The sequence below is a fragment of the Triturus cristatus genome, chromosome 4_2 (assembly GCF_964204655.1).
Source record: "Triturus cristatus chromosome 4_2, aTriCri1.1, whole genome shotgun sequence".
Classification (NCBI taxonomy): domain Eukaryota; kingdom Metazoa; phylum Chordata; class Amphibia; order Caudata; family Salamandridae; genus Triturus; species Triturus cristatus.
Window position 1 is genome coordinate 69,611,354 of NC_140586.1, and position 16,392 is coordinate 69,627,745.

General features: G+C 42.1%; 1 protein-coding gene across 6 annotated transcripts in view; it reads right to left on the bottom strand.

Moving 5' to 3' along the window:
• RGL3 (ral guanine nucleotide dissociation stimulator like 3) overlaps positions 1 to 16,392 on the bottom strand; it is a 378,735-nt gene that overhangs the window by 107,589 nt on the left and 254,754 nt on the right. For all 6 annotated transcript variants that reach the window (XM_085600548.1, XM_085600547.1, XM_085600546.1 and 3 more), the window contains 3 exons: positions 12,214 to 12,407; positions 8,873 to 9,003; positions 8,026 to 8,241 (listed from right to left, as the gene is read on the bottom strand). In XM_085600548.1, coding sequence (XP_085456674.1) covers positions 8,026 to 8,241; positions 8,873 to 9,003; positions 12,214 to 12,407 — 541 coding nt within the window. The remainder of the gene's footprint in view (positions 1 to 8,025; positions 8,242 to 8,872; positions 9,004 to 12,213; positions 12,408 to 16,392) is intronic.

Genomic DNA, 16,392 nt, shown 5'->3' on the forward strand with positions numbered 1-16,392 from the left:
TCCTCTGCTGTCAATACCATTGATCACAACCAAATGCAACAAGTGCAAAGGGATCATTCAATGGAACTAGTACTTTTCACTTCCAACTTCTTTTTTTATTTTTTACAACCAGATTTTATTGGTTTTCAAAGACATCATCTACAAGCATAGGCGTTGTGCACCTTCAATCTAGTATATAATACACACTGTTGACATTTTCTGGTGAATTTGTCTGTAACTCTCCCCCAACAAAACTATCCCACCTTAAGTTGCGCTTAGGTGGATATAATCTAATTTCCAAATACTGTTGGGTGTCTGTGTGTCGGGTGTCACGTCTAACATACTGCGGCGCCTATCGTCCCTGATCCAGGTGACCTTGCCTGTCATTCTCTTGTTTCGTTTTTAACTTTTTCACAAGAAAATCAGTGGTACAAGCCATATTATTGAAAATAGCAATAGTTCCTCCAACAAGGTGATGAAATCGCTTACAAGATGTTCATTAGTGGCTCAAGCTGCTATTACCAAGGCTCTCCTCCAAAAAAGCCTTATTTTAAAATGCTTACAAAGAATTGGTGGATGAAGGAGTTAATAATCAGCATACTTAGTTGGTGCAGACACGTTGCTGAGCTGCTTGAAAAGAGAGTAATGTCAAGCCAAATAATCATGCAAGTTGGTCCACTTTCCACTCTGGTCAGAATAAAGAGAAACCACTCATACCAATCATGAAAACTACTCTCTTCCTCTTATTCTGAGTCAATTTTTACGCTGCATCATTCCATGGATGTTATTAGGAATGCAGTCGCTGTTAATGAATCCAACAAATACCATTGATGCCAAGTGATCAACCACTCCACAAATGTATCAAAGAAAAACAATAGTGTTGGCTTGATGCTTATGAAGATGATCTCTTTATTTTTATTCATGGTGGACTCTAAATCACATTGGCTCTCCTGAAGTGCTTAGGTGACTTGTTAGGCAATAGTGTCTAAACTGCAGCTCTTGGACAAGCAAAGATGGCATCATGAGGGACAGCAGCCACTTTGCTGAAAGCAGCACACGTTAAGAAAACTTTACAAGCACATCACATTACAGCATATGCCTTGTACATGCTTGGGGAAGAAGCCTACCAGGCGTACCACAGCGCAAATGGAGCCCAAGCTGACATTCTTTATGAGGAAGACTGGTGCAAGTCTCAAGGAGTAGAATATACCATCGGTATTGAGACCTTATACTCATGACACAATTATTTACTTGGGATACAGCTGTTCAAGAGGGCGAGTTTGGTTTGCACATCTACTCTTTGTATAAACTTAGGTGGCTCTTCCTAACCCTGATCACCATAAATATGTATGGTATGTTGCTGTTCACGTGAAGAATTTGATATCCTAGAATAAAACAAGTTGTCGATTTTCCAACAAGACTCTCAATGAAAGGCATGAACTTATTAATGCTATAGTAAAAGGCACTGGGGGATCATTAGGCTTATCAGAAAATTCCGGTCCCCTACTCAGATGGATGATGTGTGAACAAGAGATCGCCAGCATTGTGAATGGGTTTGTAAGGCTAATCACACTGGCTGAAAAAAAGCAATTCTCTCATCATAACGACACTCTTAGCAAGCAAAAATCTTTTCAGTCTTTAATCTGGCAGCCTCAATAATAGAAAGTAAAAGACACAAATGATGGACGGAATGCTGAACAAATCACACATTCACCCCCAATCAAGAGATCTGTGGTAAATCCATCGTTCTTTTGTTCACCATGCCATCCTAGTTTAGACCCAACCATATGCAAACCAGTTCTTGACCATGCTCCCTATGGGAACAGTCTAATCCGAACTGCCAAGCTAGGTCCTCCCTGGACTGGAAACAAGCATCCAGAGACCGATTTCGGGGTATCACCCCTCATTAGCCAGGCTAGCTTGAATCCAGAGGCAAAGTGAACCTAGGACCCACGTCTTGGCATACCAGGCGCACTTAAAGCGAGAAAGCAAAAGACATATTCATGATGGATGGAATGCGGAACAAATTAAACATTCACCCCCAGTCAAGAGGTCTCGGTTAAATTAATAGTTTTTTTGCCCACCATGCCACCCCAGTTTAGACCCAGCCATATGCAAATTAGCCTTGACCGTGCTCCTCATGAGAACACTCCAACCCAAACTTCCAAACCAGGTCCTCCCTGGACCGGAAACAGGCATCCTGGGACCGGTTTCGGTATCAACCCTTATCAGCCAGATTTGTTCTGCATTCCGTCCTTTATTTGTGTGTCTTTTGCTTTCATAGCCACCATAATAGAAACAGCTAATCCATTTTCAGACACAGGTGAAGGTCTATTGATTATAAAAACTGCAGAAATTATAAATGAGACTGTTGTTGATTCAATAAAGTCAAGAAAAGATCTGGGACAAGTTTGAGTAAAAACTTCATCAATGAAAAACATAAAACAATAAAAGCCCAGAGGAATGGATTTCACCAGAACACCTTCCTTCTATTCAGCCGTAAATGACAAACAGCAAAATCGGGCATTCTTAAGTAGTAGTAAAACTGCAAGACATAACTGTGTTCCTCAAATTGTACACAGCTTGTCAGATTCATCACGGAGATGCAGATGACTTTTTCTGTCATGAAAACAATACTTACCCACCTCTTGTCAGACCATGACTCATTAACCTGTAATGGAAAAGCTGCCCTACTCAAGTGTCTTGAGATTTTGGTTCCAGCAGAAGAAGAGGATGATTCACATCATGATCCTAATGTCAATAAGAAGGTTCTACATGGACCTGAAATAACCCATACCATTACGCCAGACAAAACCAATATCTTTCTGAACTACACCATGAAATGCATTGCCTACATACACAACTAGGTTAGTAAACACAGTCTGTGCCAAATAGAAATTGTCTTTGAACATAAAGAAAACAGCCAGTCCCCTGTGTGAGCTAAAAGAGGCAAAGAAATGTGTAGATGATTTGAGCTGGCAAAAAGGAGCCAAAGAAAGAGCTTGAATTCCCTGAAGATGATCAAAACAACAAGAGCTTTTTATCTGCTCGTTGTCCATAATGCAGCAACAACATATCATGCTAAAGTTATAGTTACACATGTGGAAATAATAATATGTTCATACCGAGGTGCTTGAACTACAACAGAGCGACTAGACGCCTACACACAGAGGAAGACGGCACAAGAATGTTTCTTCATGTGGCTAATGGCATGGCTAAATGTAGGGAGATAGTTTCATACATAATGTAGACACCAATGCTGTTGTATTGACTATACACTTTTCAAAGAGTGTGAACTGTGAGCAACTATGGGTTGCATTCAATGCAGGCAAACCTTTTCATATTCTTGACCAAGTGGAATTTTGGAGGCCTTAGAAATCGACCAATGCATGGCCCCCACGGCCCTTTCATAACTGACAGGGAGTGACACTATATCAAAGTTTTCAGGAAGAGGTCAAATACCCTGCTGGATAAAATGGAAAAAATGATGCACAAGTGACATTGGCCCTTTTTATTACCCTATCCAGTTCACCTAGATTGGAAGAGACAGTAACATTTATGCCTACTAGTCAAAGGTTGGCTATTCTTCTATATAACTGCTACAGTCATGAAACAAATGTGAATACGGTCAGGTTTGGATCATTTGCACAGAATAACAGGGATTTAGATAATATCCATCCAACTCTGAATGACCTTCATCAGCATGTGCTCAAAGTAGGCTGCCAACAAGACATATTAGGGGCCAAGCCATTCAGAAATAACTTCAGCTCCCAGGAATTAAATATTTTTGGTTGGACCAGAGATAGACAGTCTTCACTGTGGCATCCACAAAAGATCACTCTGCCGCCTGCAGGTGCCAAGTCATGATAATTGATTATATGCAAGTGTAAAGGTGGATATGCTTTGCTGGGCAAATACATAAAGGCTGATTTACCCTACAGTGTTCTTTGTTTATGTGGTGGTGTGACATGATGATTTTTTATTTCATGGACAAAGCTTTTTTTTAACATTGTCAGGGAAAAAGCCTTTAAGTTGACATAATGTTTTGAAATTCCTTTTATTACTTCATACAAAAATAAAGTTTACCAGACATTAACAAAGGAAGAAAACTAAACAGTTTTTTCATAGTTAACTTTGTTTTCATTTTGTGAAGTGATCATAAAATGTCATTTACTTTGATACATTACTAACAATAAAAAAAATATCTTTGATATTTTAACCTAAGTGTCATTAGAACCCTACTTATGCCATTTCACTGTCTAACGGTAAAATAATGGGCTTATTGTGTGAAATATCCAGGTTTTTAACGTTATTAAAAGTTTCCGCGGTAAATAGTGATCCTGCAAAAATGCTGCTCTTCCTTTTTAATAAAGAATTGACAGCTGAACAAATTTAAAAAAAAGAAGTGAAATCAAGTGATATGAGTGGGAAGAACATATTTTGGTGGCCATTTTCCAACATGGTGGCTCGTGGTGCATGGGCCCACTGTGTATAGTGGTTACATTTACATTTTGGGTATTACCAACACTTCAGCAATGTTTTATGGTTTTAAGAAATACAAAAATACACAATTCATCCAAGAAGAGGGGTCTTTCTTCTGGACTATTGGTTAATCCGATTATTTCAGGCCTGCAGTTTCGGCTGGTAGTTTGGATACTTGTGTTGGAAGCTGGACTACAATCTTGCAGGAGTGTGGCTTAAAGCGCCTTGTTTCTATCACAGTCGTACAACCATTTCCCTTCAGTGGGGCAGAGTTAACAAAGTGCATAAACATCACAACTAGCACTGAAAAGAGGCAGATCAGCTTTACAAAGTACTCCTGGAACGTAAACAAGAAACTATAGGCAATGCAAGGGGAAGAGGAGAGTAGGAGTTAGCCTAACGGCTAGGGCGGTCGACCTCGAATCTGGGGAACTGGGTTTGAGTCTCGGCAATGACGCTGAACATCCTGTGATTCTCGGCAAATCACTTAATCCCCCCCTTGCCTACCAAAAATAAATGTGTCCTCATGTAATGCAACTGGTGCTATGTAAAGCGCTCTGATACACGATTCGGGTCAAGTTTGCGCTATATATAGCCTTCCCAGGTCCACATTAACAACGTACGCCTAGGAGAGAGTATCAGAAGAAATGTCCGCCAAGAGTAGTTTTTAGTATTTTGTGAGTCTCTAACTTGAAAATAGTTTTTATAAAAGTTGAGCCAATTGGTGCAGGTTTTAAAAAACAAACAGAGTGAATCTTTATCTGAGCAGCACTGCTCCCCTTGCAATCAGACACAATGAAAAGTACTCTAATGTGATTCAAACAAACAAATACACCTTCCAAAATCCTGCCATGGTCTTATTATGCAGCCTTCCTAGCGAAAAAGCTCAGTGAGAAATGATGAGATGTTCCAAAGGCTGTCAACCATTGAAGGCAAGCAAGAAGAAACACGTACAGTAGATATTGGAAGCAGAAGGAAACAATGGCCTTAAAGTTTCTGCCCAATGCACCCCTAAGATAAATGGTTGAGAGTAACCTTCCTGTCTGGGCAGCATCACATGTGAGGCTTGCCAGCCGCTACAGTAAATAGCACCAAGCTGTAAGGCTGTCCCTCTAACCTGCAGCCACGTCTCAAACAAACATTCATTTGGAGCGGTTGTAACAGTAAGGTGCACACTATCAGAATGCATCAACCTTCCTTCAGTGACAGCAGCAACATATGGCCACCCCATAGGAACATGGCACCAAGTCTGTAGAAAACCACACCACCTTATGAAGGGTGGAGGACAAATGGATGACATACCAGCAAAGTCGGACTTTGCTTTCCATGTGGGATTAAGCAATAGACAACGAGGAGTAATATGGATGCTTGTCGGAAAAACTGGGCCTGGTGAACCAGAGTAATCTACCCAGCAGTCAGCTTAAGGGCTTTATAAATAACAAATAACAGTTTAGAGGCTCCTGGAAGCAGAGTAGGGAGAATGAGTGTACCCCCGCACAGCAGATATGTTCAACATGCTCCATGAAAGCTGTTGGAAAAGAACAATAATTGGCATTAAAGGAAGACTGGAGCAGCCGGAGCAGGTCCAGGAAGATGCAGAATATGCTTTGGAGATCTCAGCACTGAAGGCTCTTGCATGTACTCTGGAACACCCTCCTCATGAAAATGACCTTAAATATTCTGACACAGTCATGTTGCCTTGGAACTCTGCCTGATAATTGATTTACTTGGAGGATAGGTGGCAGGGGTTATGTGTCCAATTTCAGTTACCTATCTCCCACAGTGTCAATGTATTGTATTGTATTATAATTCTATTTATATAGATCTACTACTCTTGACAAGGCATTGGAGCACTTTATGTCATGTAGCATGCTGGACCGTAACCCAAAGTTAATTGGTATTAGTTATTGCAGGATATTGTTGGTTATTGGGTTAATCCTGTGCTCTGAAGCAATTATTTGCTTCTAATGGTGCATTAAATTATTAGGAGTTAGGTGTACATATTAGGGTGAGTTCACGCAAGTGGAAAAAATGTAATACGTAAATAAAGTACACAAGGTTAGATACAGTGATTTTGCAAGAAGAGGTAACACCAAGAAGAATTCATAATTTATTACAGTGGGAAGAATTGACAGGCTAGAAAAGGTTAGATATTGCAAGAATGGCTACTCAGAAAGGCAGGTATGTGACAGAGGCGGGCACACTTAGAGGTACAAAAGCAGGCAAATTATGGAGTCTAGGAGAGTATCATTTAAAAAGAAACGTAGGAGCGAGAATAATCCCTAGCTATAAATAAAAGTACATTTTCATGCAGCTTCTTGTTTTTAAGTATATGGTGAGGGTAAGAAATTGAGATAGGATGCAATCAGAGGAAATATAAAGTGTAGAAAGAAAGGATGATATTGATTATCTCTAGACAGGCGATACATGTTGTTGCATTTCTAATTGTAATTGCATTTATATAGCGCTTACTACCCCTGACGAGGCATTGAAGCGTGGTTGTTCTTGTTGGTTGTTGATGGTGTTGGTACAGCCTGTCTATTTTTACACAGATATTGAACATTATTGAGATTGTTTGTACATTTTTTCTAATATGAGGTACTGAGTTATGTGGCATATTCAGATAGCAGTTGTTTGGGGTTTATCTGGTAAGATTTTGAGGACTGGACAATCTCTAGGATTTGCATTGATCATTCCTTTATATATTTGTTTGAGACAGATGAATGGGTGGTTTGTTAGTAGGGGTTGTTTATAAAAGAATTCTGCTGGTTTAGTGCTTTCTTGATCAAAGAGGGTTTTGGAGGGTATCTGTCTGTGACCAGAAATTGAGCTCATGCAGATTCTTTGTTGGATCACATTGGGACTAACCAGGTCTTAGCCACCCTTCCAAACTCCAAGTGATTATCAGTGGCTCAGCATTTGCAGGTAGGGAGTCCCATAGTTTTGAGGCTTGAACAGAGAAAGTAGTGCCACCAATGGTTTTCTTCCAGTAAGCAGGAACTATTGAGCGTCATGACAGTCTGGAGTGTAAGCTCCCGGGCTGGGAGTATTGTACGATTTTTGTTTGAAAGAATTTTGATACTTTGCCATTTATAGCTTTGGATGTAGTGCACATTAGTTTGGAAGAACACCTTCTTGCAATTGGAAGCCATTGTATAGCCTTTAGGGCTGGAGAGATGTGGGCATGGAAGTTACATTTAGTAGTAGTTTTGCTACTTAATTTTGGATTCTTTCTATCTTTTCATGAAACCTTCTTGCTCAGTTCAATGACGAAGGAAAGGGGGACCTTTAGTGATAGGCTGCAAGTGCCTCTCTCCAAAAGCGCCCAGGACAATCCAATTAATTGTGGCTATCTCCCTTGCCATAATTAGGTCATCATACATGATTCACACAAAAGAGGGAGGAAAAGTGAATACTTGCAGAATTGTAGTGTAGAATGCAAAACCCTCTTAAGCTTTTTATTACTAACAATAATGAAATCAGTAGCATTGATATACATTTCCCACCTCTCCCTATTTTCAGACTCACCCCATCCCTCTTTTTCTTTCTGAGACTTAAACATACTTGACCAATTGAGATCCACTTCTCCAGGATTTTGGCTCTCTGCTGTGCCCGGAGTTGGACATCTGCAAGTACGGATGCCATGACGCAGCTGGTGACAGCATTGAACTGCACTACAGTGGCACGGACTGTGGGTGAAATATGTTTTTTCTCCTTTTTGTCTCGCTGTGACCATATGCAGCCTAGGCAATGAAATGGTACGACACGCCGAAACAGCTCCTGCAGGAGAGTGCAGAAGGATATTAGAATTATGATTCATTAACCGAGCAAATCAAAAAACAAAAAGCAAATAAAATACACATAAAGTCCACTGCTATGATGTGTGGAACAGACCTGCCACCCAGAGAATAATTTTCACCGTGTGATCATACAGGATAAGTAGGCTGGGACATGCGCAGTGGGATTTTGGACCCCACACACTGCTTAAACAGTCACACGTGCCCTCCCCATCAGCAAGAACTAATTCTTCTGGGCCACCTCCCATGTCCTGTGTAGGGTTTGATTGGAGCCCAGCTTTGAAGACTGTTCATACTTGAGCTTGAACTGTATTTTGTAAAAGGGTTCCAAGGTCACTGCATGATGGTGGCTCTTCACTGAATTATCGTGTGATGAGTGAAGAAACCGCGTGAGTTGGCACACTGCACTGGGCTTTGTTAATGATAGAAAAGTGTTCAGTCTCTGAGATGTGCAGGCATCTCATAGCCAGTAATAGAGAAGGTCCCAGTGAGTCTCTGAGTCAAAGAGAAACACTGCTGTCATCTTAGGTTGTGGAGAAGGTTTGTTAATGTGTGAAAGAAAGTACATGCCTTTGACATGTTCTGCATTAAGCCCACCCTTAATTCTGACTCACTGCATCCATCAGGGTGAGCTGCTCCGCCACCTCCTCCGCAGGGAATGAAAGTAGATCAGCCTTCTCTTCTGAGACATCAGGTTCTGCTTCATCCTCTGGCATAATGAAGCTAAAGCGACATTGAGAACTAACTGCATAATAATAGAGATTGATATGAAAAGGGGGATGACATATGAAAACAATGGAAGAGGGTAACAGCAACATCAAATGTATCTAATCTCAGTGTGCCAATCTTCCCCCAGCCCTGGAATATGAGGATCAACAGAGACACGCATGATCCTTTCTCAGATTCTAGCTAACAAAGGCTGCCAAATAGGGACAGGTAGGATTCCAAACAATTTTAGTTCTAATCTGGTTATTTATGTAATAAAGTACAGTGTCTAGTGAGAAGAGGTGATGTCTGATAAGTAGAGTTATAGTATGGGGTATTGGGGGCTAATTAGAGAGCACGTGTTAATAAAAGAATGAAAGGTATAGTAGGAGGACACCTGACCTAGTAGGAGAAATGTAGAATTTGAAGGAAGGTTAGATCTAGCCAGAAGAAGTGAGGCCCACTCATAGGGCGCAACAGAAAGATATTAAGTCTGAAGTGGGGTGTGGTCTGATAGGTGGAAGTGTTTAAGAAGTAGTAGGAGTTGTCTCGAGCAAGCAAGCCGGTGAGGTCTAATGGCTGGACATATTATCTAGAGTGAGTAGAAAATGAGTGGATGTAGGTGATTTCAAAGAGGTGATGTGATCTTATGGAAGGGGGTTTGATTTATTGGTAGGAGCTGGAGTTTATTTGAAAGACGATGAACTTACTGCGGAGTTACAGCATTGGCCCATCAAGGGTCCACCTATGCAAGATTTTCAGATTCATCCTCGTGAGATAACATGATATATATGTTAATACATTTGTATGTTATGTACACAGTAGGTATTATAGAAATGTAGCATGTATCTCCCCTCACAGACATCCCGTAAACAAAAACTAGATAAACCCTGTTCTTTTGGGGTGGGGTATTTGGTGATAGAAGGGAGATTGGGAATAGTGGTAGAGCCCTTGGTTTATTTGAAAAGCGGTAGGCTAGCATCAAGGAAGCGAGATTTAGAAGTCTGAAGCATGGCCTTTTTGAGGGGGACTGAATTGAGCACAGTTTTGCAGGAAATGCAGTAGATACTGTAAGCCTTAAAAATAGCTGCATCAACTAGGATAATCAATTAAATGCATTTGGGCTTAGGGGAAAGAGTTTGCAGTAACAGCTGGCTGATGCGTCGAATGAGGTAAAAATAAGCGCCTCATTCTGTAGAGTGTCTTGAAGTTGAAATGTTAAACATGTTTTTGTAGATAGTGCAAGAACAGTGGAAAATGTGGTTATGTTCAAGGGGAAAAATGTGTAGTTTGCCGATTGCACAGTAGCAGAAACTGTCAATATTAAGATGAAATAACACTATGAAAGAGTGCCTACCCATTGGCTACAAGACTGGGCGGACTGCAACAATGTAGGAGAAGTGGATACCCCATTTTACAGGGGTGACTATTACAGGGACCCTGCACGTGTACTGTTTGTAATGGCAAAGCAGGAAATAATAGGGGTTAATGAAAGCCCCAAAACAGAGAAGAAGGTAAAAGATATAGAGTGGAGAAACCAGGAGAAAGCAGCAAGAGAGGAAAGAAAATGTTTTGTCAAAGTCTCTGCAGGAGGACTACAGAAGGCAAGGAAAGTAGGAAAGACAGAGAAAGGAAGGGGTGAAGCCCCCTCTACACATAATAACAAAACGGCACTCATGCTTTGAATATTTATGACTATCCTCAGACACAGGCTCAACCTATTCTTCAGAGCTTAAGGGGAGGATTTTTTAGCTCTAAAAACAATCTATCATAAAGTGGATATATGACTTCAGCCTCTTCTATGCCCCAACAAATCTGCTTGGCAAACAGGCAATATGTCAATGCACTCAGTATCAGAGATCAGAAACAATGTATATGTCTGCACCTGAGATGAAGCCGTGTGGATAAGGGCATGCGGTTGGGTTGAGAATTGTTTTCTTTAAGCAGAAGAGTGGCCGCAGTGTAGCATAAAATCACAAGGGGCTGTTCACACCTTATGAGGGACTTTTAGCCAAACTCAGTCCTCCCTGGCAAACTATTAGTTTATTTTAAGGCCTCTCACTCACTGTGTTTTTCACTCCAGTGGCATGCTTCATCATCGAGTCAAAGCCGCAGATATTCTAAACATATCTGGGTGGGCTCTACCTTGGAGATTTGTTGATGCCTTTTCCTTTTCTTACTCACAGGAACATGCCTGGGGAAATACCTCAGGTTGTGTAAGTGTGTGATAAGCAAGATAGAATGTGTGAATATAACTAATATGGTCACTGGATAGTTTTAATTAGTTGAGGGAATTGATACATATTGGTGGTCCTGAAGAAAGCCAAAGTGACCCGTTGAGAGCACGCTAGGGTTGATGTGAAGTACTTAATGAGACCCTGCAGGCATCAACTAACGCAATTTTAATCTTGCCTAGGGGCCTTGAGGAATAAACCATAACATTAAGGCAACCTATGGCAATTTTACTAAAGCAGGTCTCCCTCCCTAAAAAAAAGGTGTCACAATAAGAGCCTGCTGAAAATTTCAACGGTACAGCCTACCCAGATATGTTTAGAATATCTGCGGTGTGGGCTCGATGATGAAGCATGCCACTGGAGCGAAAACACAGAGGGTGACAATCCATAACATAAACTAATAGGTTTGTGAGGGAGGATGAGGTTTGGATAAAATTCCCCCATAGGGTGTGGACACCCCTTCCAATTCTGTGGTAGTAAGTGTAGAAACAGGGTGCACACAGTGATTAGCTTCTGTCTCCCTTCATTTGATTATCAGTGTAGCATAGGCATGGGCTTTCTTTAGATGTCTAGTAGGGAGAAGAGGTAAAGTGCTCTGGTCAGTAGTAAGGTGCTCTGCTCGGTGGTATATGCCATTCAGAGACAGTGCTGTCTAGTGAGAAGAAGGAGCAGGTGATCTGAGTCTTCGATAGATTTTATCTACTTAGGTTGGTGTGGTGTTAGCGAAAAGCTGTATTTACACACATGTATGGAGGTGTTATTGAGAGCAGGTATGGCCCTTAAACAGGTTTCATTCTGACATAATAGATGCTGCTTACTGAAATAAGAACTGTTTCCCTGGTGGGATGTATAGTTCAGTTGTCATTAGTGAAAGACAGTATCCACTTGAGATCGAAATTTGCTTCAGAGGTGGGAGGTGTACTGTACTCATCACAGCACACTGATTGCTAGTTGAATATTCACCCAACTCCCTAAGTCTTGGGGTGTTTGCCTTGTCTCTGTACTCTATTTCTTACCATCTTCTTCAGTGCCCTCTTCGTGAAACCTCTGCAGAAGCCTTGAAACCTGCAGACTTTCCTTATCCCCTTCTGCTCCTGGAGGCCCTTCTCTCAGGTAATCTTGAATTATTTTCAGACATGAGTACTGGGGCTTCTGCCGGAAGTCCTCCGGATACTCCTCCATCCAAATGCTAAGGATGCGCCTCACGACCCTGCAATGTGTGTAAGCCACAAATCAAAATAAATGGGGTGAGTAATCTAATATTAAATTGCTAATGAAGTACGATCCAAAGGCTGCGTTTCTCCTCTGTTCACGGTGCACACTACTGGGAATGTACTACAGGAACCAGTATAAGCCTTCAAGTAAAAAGAAAAATGCAGACATGTCGATTCCTAAACTCACAGTTTAGCATTTGCATTTGTATAGTGCTTAGTACTCCTGGCGAGACGTTTAATGTCATGAGGTATAGGCAATAACCTAAACAATTACCAGACTTGTGAGAAAATCGAGATGTGTTTGGGTCCAATTGACCCGTGCTCATTATCTCACTCCATGCACTGGGACTTCCAGCTGCCATTGCCATCTTTAGAGGCCATTTGAATGATAGTTTAATAAGTGTGTAGGTATGTGCTAGGCAAGCATGTAAAACTCCATGGAAGTGCAGTTCAGAGATGCACATACAACCAGCTTAGAAGGCAGGTAGAGTAGATGGGTATGTTTCAAGCAATTCTTAGGAAATAGTTGTGCTGTCTGCATGCAAGGCATTCTACCATATTTGCTTTGGCCAGCAACCCAATGCTGGTGCTGCTGAAGACTGGAACTAAATTGAGGAAAACCAGGGAAGAAGATGACCACCGAAATCTAGGTCTGTAGAAAGAATATTTTCATGGGGAAACAGACCTATCTTTATCATAAAGTGAGGAGGAGGCTGTGAACCTATTTAAAGAGCATTTTCAATGTGCTCAAGGATGTATTAATCCCTTGTGTGTTTTGCCTCAACTCATGCCTTCACCTGGCATTGGCAAAGCATAAACCCCTTTTTATGATTTGTAACAGTTTTATTGTTGTTTGTTTGGTTCACATACACCAACACTGATCGGTGAGCACACAGAAGACTTTATATAAAAATATCCTTAAACCCCCAACTCTCACAACTTACCCACCCTATCTCCCCTTTCCTTATGGCAGTTTTGTAAAAAGGAAAAAGACAACTCGCCCTGCATCATCTAGCATATTAGAAGATAATGCAAATAATCCTCTCATGGGACCCGCCTGTCCTTTTCTTAGTGTGGTGTTAAGTGGTTAAAGAGTAGGGCCAGGTCGTCTGCAAAGTTGGAGCAGGTCCTCGTGCCAGCTCCCCCTTTGACAGTTCACCTGTCTGGCTTCCCGACTGTCCGCTACCCTTTGCTGCCGGTCTACCTGCTGCCCTCTGTTTGTGCCTCCTTTGCTTGTTTTGTGCTCTGTTTCGCCTTTTCTGCTCATTTTTCTGCCCTCTGTTTTGCCTTTTTCTGCCCTCTGTTTTGCCTTTCCTGCTAGTTTTTCTCCCCTGCTTTGCCTTTTCTGATCATTATTCTGCCCTGTTTGATCTTTTCTGCTTGTTTTTCTGCCCCTTGTTTTTCATTCTTCTGCTCTGTTTAGCCTTTCCTGTTAATTTTTCTGCCCTCTGTTTTGCCTTTTTCTGCTTGTTTTCCTACCCTCTGTTTTGCCTTTCCTGCTCGTTCATTTTTCTGCCCTCTGTTTTGCCTTTTTCTGTTCGTTTCATACCTCTTCCCACCGTTTCCTCAAGACCTGTTTTTCGACTGAGACCTCTCACCCCAGTACCCAGATACCCCCAGGGGTGAAAGTGCTGCGCTCTACAAATGATGATTGCAAGTCTAGGTCGTCAAGCTGTGACCAAGGTGTCCATTGGTTCCCATTTCTTCTCCTTGCTGTGGATGCCTTCATGATCCAGTCTATGGCCAACAGGAAGAGAAAAGGCGAGAGCAAAACACTCTGGTGGACTCCTATCCTCACTGGGAAGGCTTCAGTGAGCTGTCCTCCATGAACTTTCTTGCACATCATTCCCTTGTAAGAGTTCCTGATGACAAGTTTATCTGGCACACCGTAGTGGCGAAGGAGTTTTCAAAGGGTCTCTCTGTCCACGCTGTCGAATGCCTTCTCATAGCTGATGAAGTTAACATAGAGCGGGGAGTTCCATCCCATCGACTGCTCCATGATGATGTGCAGTGCTAAAATCTGGTCTGTTCAGGATGTATCTTTGTGGAAGATGGCTTGCTGGTCTTGCAACAGTGCGTTGATCTGAGACATGTAAGCAGGAAGGCTATGCAAAGTGGGTTTCCCTACCCTCTCAGCTAGAGGAAAGTTTCTCCATGCTCAGGAGTTGCCATAATCTGTTACGCCATGCGCCGTAATTGATGCTATGTCTTTCCTTCATAGTGCCATGATCACTGGCTTATGAGAGCCAATGATCGTGTTGCCTCTGATTGAACGGAGTGGGTGTGTTTGCTCATAAGGTAAGCCCAGTAAGGTGTATGGCAGGAACTGTGGGATGTCAGTGGAGAATAAAGTATTTCCACTGGTGAGGACTTCCTGCCAGTAATGCTGTAACTTGAGACATCTCCATAGCAAGTTTGTTAGTCTTCTTCTGTGCCAACACTTCCTTTAACAGGCAGAGGATTTCGTGTGGGACTGGGCCCGCATTCGAGCTGGGCTATAATACCAATACAAAGTGATCTTGGTCATGGCTTCCAGACCTGCAGTACTTGTGGCAGAGGTGGCGTTTCTATAGAAGATATCTGGCCATTCTTCGTCAGCAGTAGTGGCTGCTACCGGATGGGTGTGGGAGGGATGAAAAGGACATACCTGAGTATGGCCAGCCACCGCCTCTCCTAAGTCCCTTTCATCTTCTTCCCGGAGACTGCAGCAGGAAGCACTCGGGCTCCCCAGCTCCCTTAAGCCAATCACAACGCTGCATAGCAGCTTTGTGATTGGTCTTGTTCTGAGTGCTGTGGTTTGGGCGCACAGACTGGGACTGGGAGCCAGGGCATGTTCTCCACCCAGGCTGTACAATACAGCTGGTGGAGAACATGCCAAGTTCGCATGACAGTTTGGCTTGCCCAAAACGGCCGGCCAAATCATCATATGCACTTGGAGAGTGCCACCACTCGTCCCCCTGCAGTGCTCTAGCATCACAGAGTCTAGCCCTGCTCGCAGGAAAAGAACTGAGCCCCTGCAGTAGGAAAAATAAAATGATAACAATGTTGCGTTACTATCATTTTATTTTTCCTTTTTTAACTGCTCGAAGAGCAGTGGGGCGATGCTCCTGCGCCTTAGCGGAGGAGTCGCCCCTGTCCGTCAGAAAGTATGTGCTCCAGTTCAACCTTACACTGCCTCTGTGCAGAGGATTTCCCATAGGAGTGATAATCTGGAGGATTTGATAAACATCAGAAATGAGGTGTTTATCATCTGATTTGCTAATGAGCCATTTCTCAAAAGGAGTCTAAACCACTTTTTATTTCCAATAATGCAAGACATGCAGCTATCTATCTCACAAGGCCTGCGCAAATTGTGTGCAATTTTCAGTTTCCTGAGAAGAAAGGAAATTTAAAAGCTTCCAGTTTACATTCCTTAAAATCCCAGAAATTGAAACTATGATTACAAAATTTCAGCTAATAGGCTATGATTTAGATGTTTTCCCTGCTGTGTCTGCCACAAATATTGTGGCCACTATTGCATTGTGTGTTTATGAATTGATCAACCACTCTCTAAAGCAAGGGCATGTGCCCCTCTGTGTCCAAAAATCAATTCTCGTGCTCTTCTTAAAATGGTGACTTGAAACTAACGAACTTTGTGGTACATACTGGGGCAGCGTTACAATCAGCTACCTATGAGCTGAGGCAGCTGAAACAATTCTGCCATTCCATGGAACTGTTGAAGGTGATTAATGCCAAATTTGACTATGCATATGCAGTACTCAAGGGACTCCCCAAATTCCAAATTGAATGTTTGAGTACAGCAGGTGCAGAATGCAAATGCCCACCTGGTCCTCATACCAAAAAGGAGTGATAATGTTTCAACCCAACCACAAACACTTTGTTAGTTGGATCTTCTTTAAAACACTATAAATGGTTTACAAAGACATGGCTGGAATTGCTCCTGGGTACTTCCTGGAAAAAAATACTCACTGTATTCTCAAA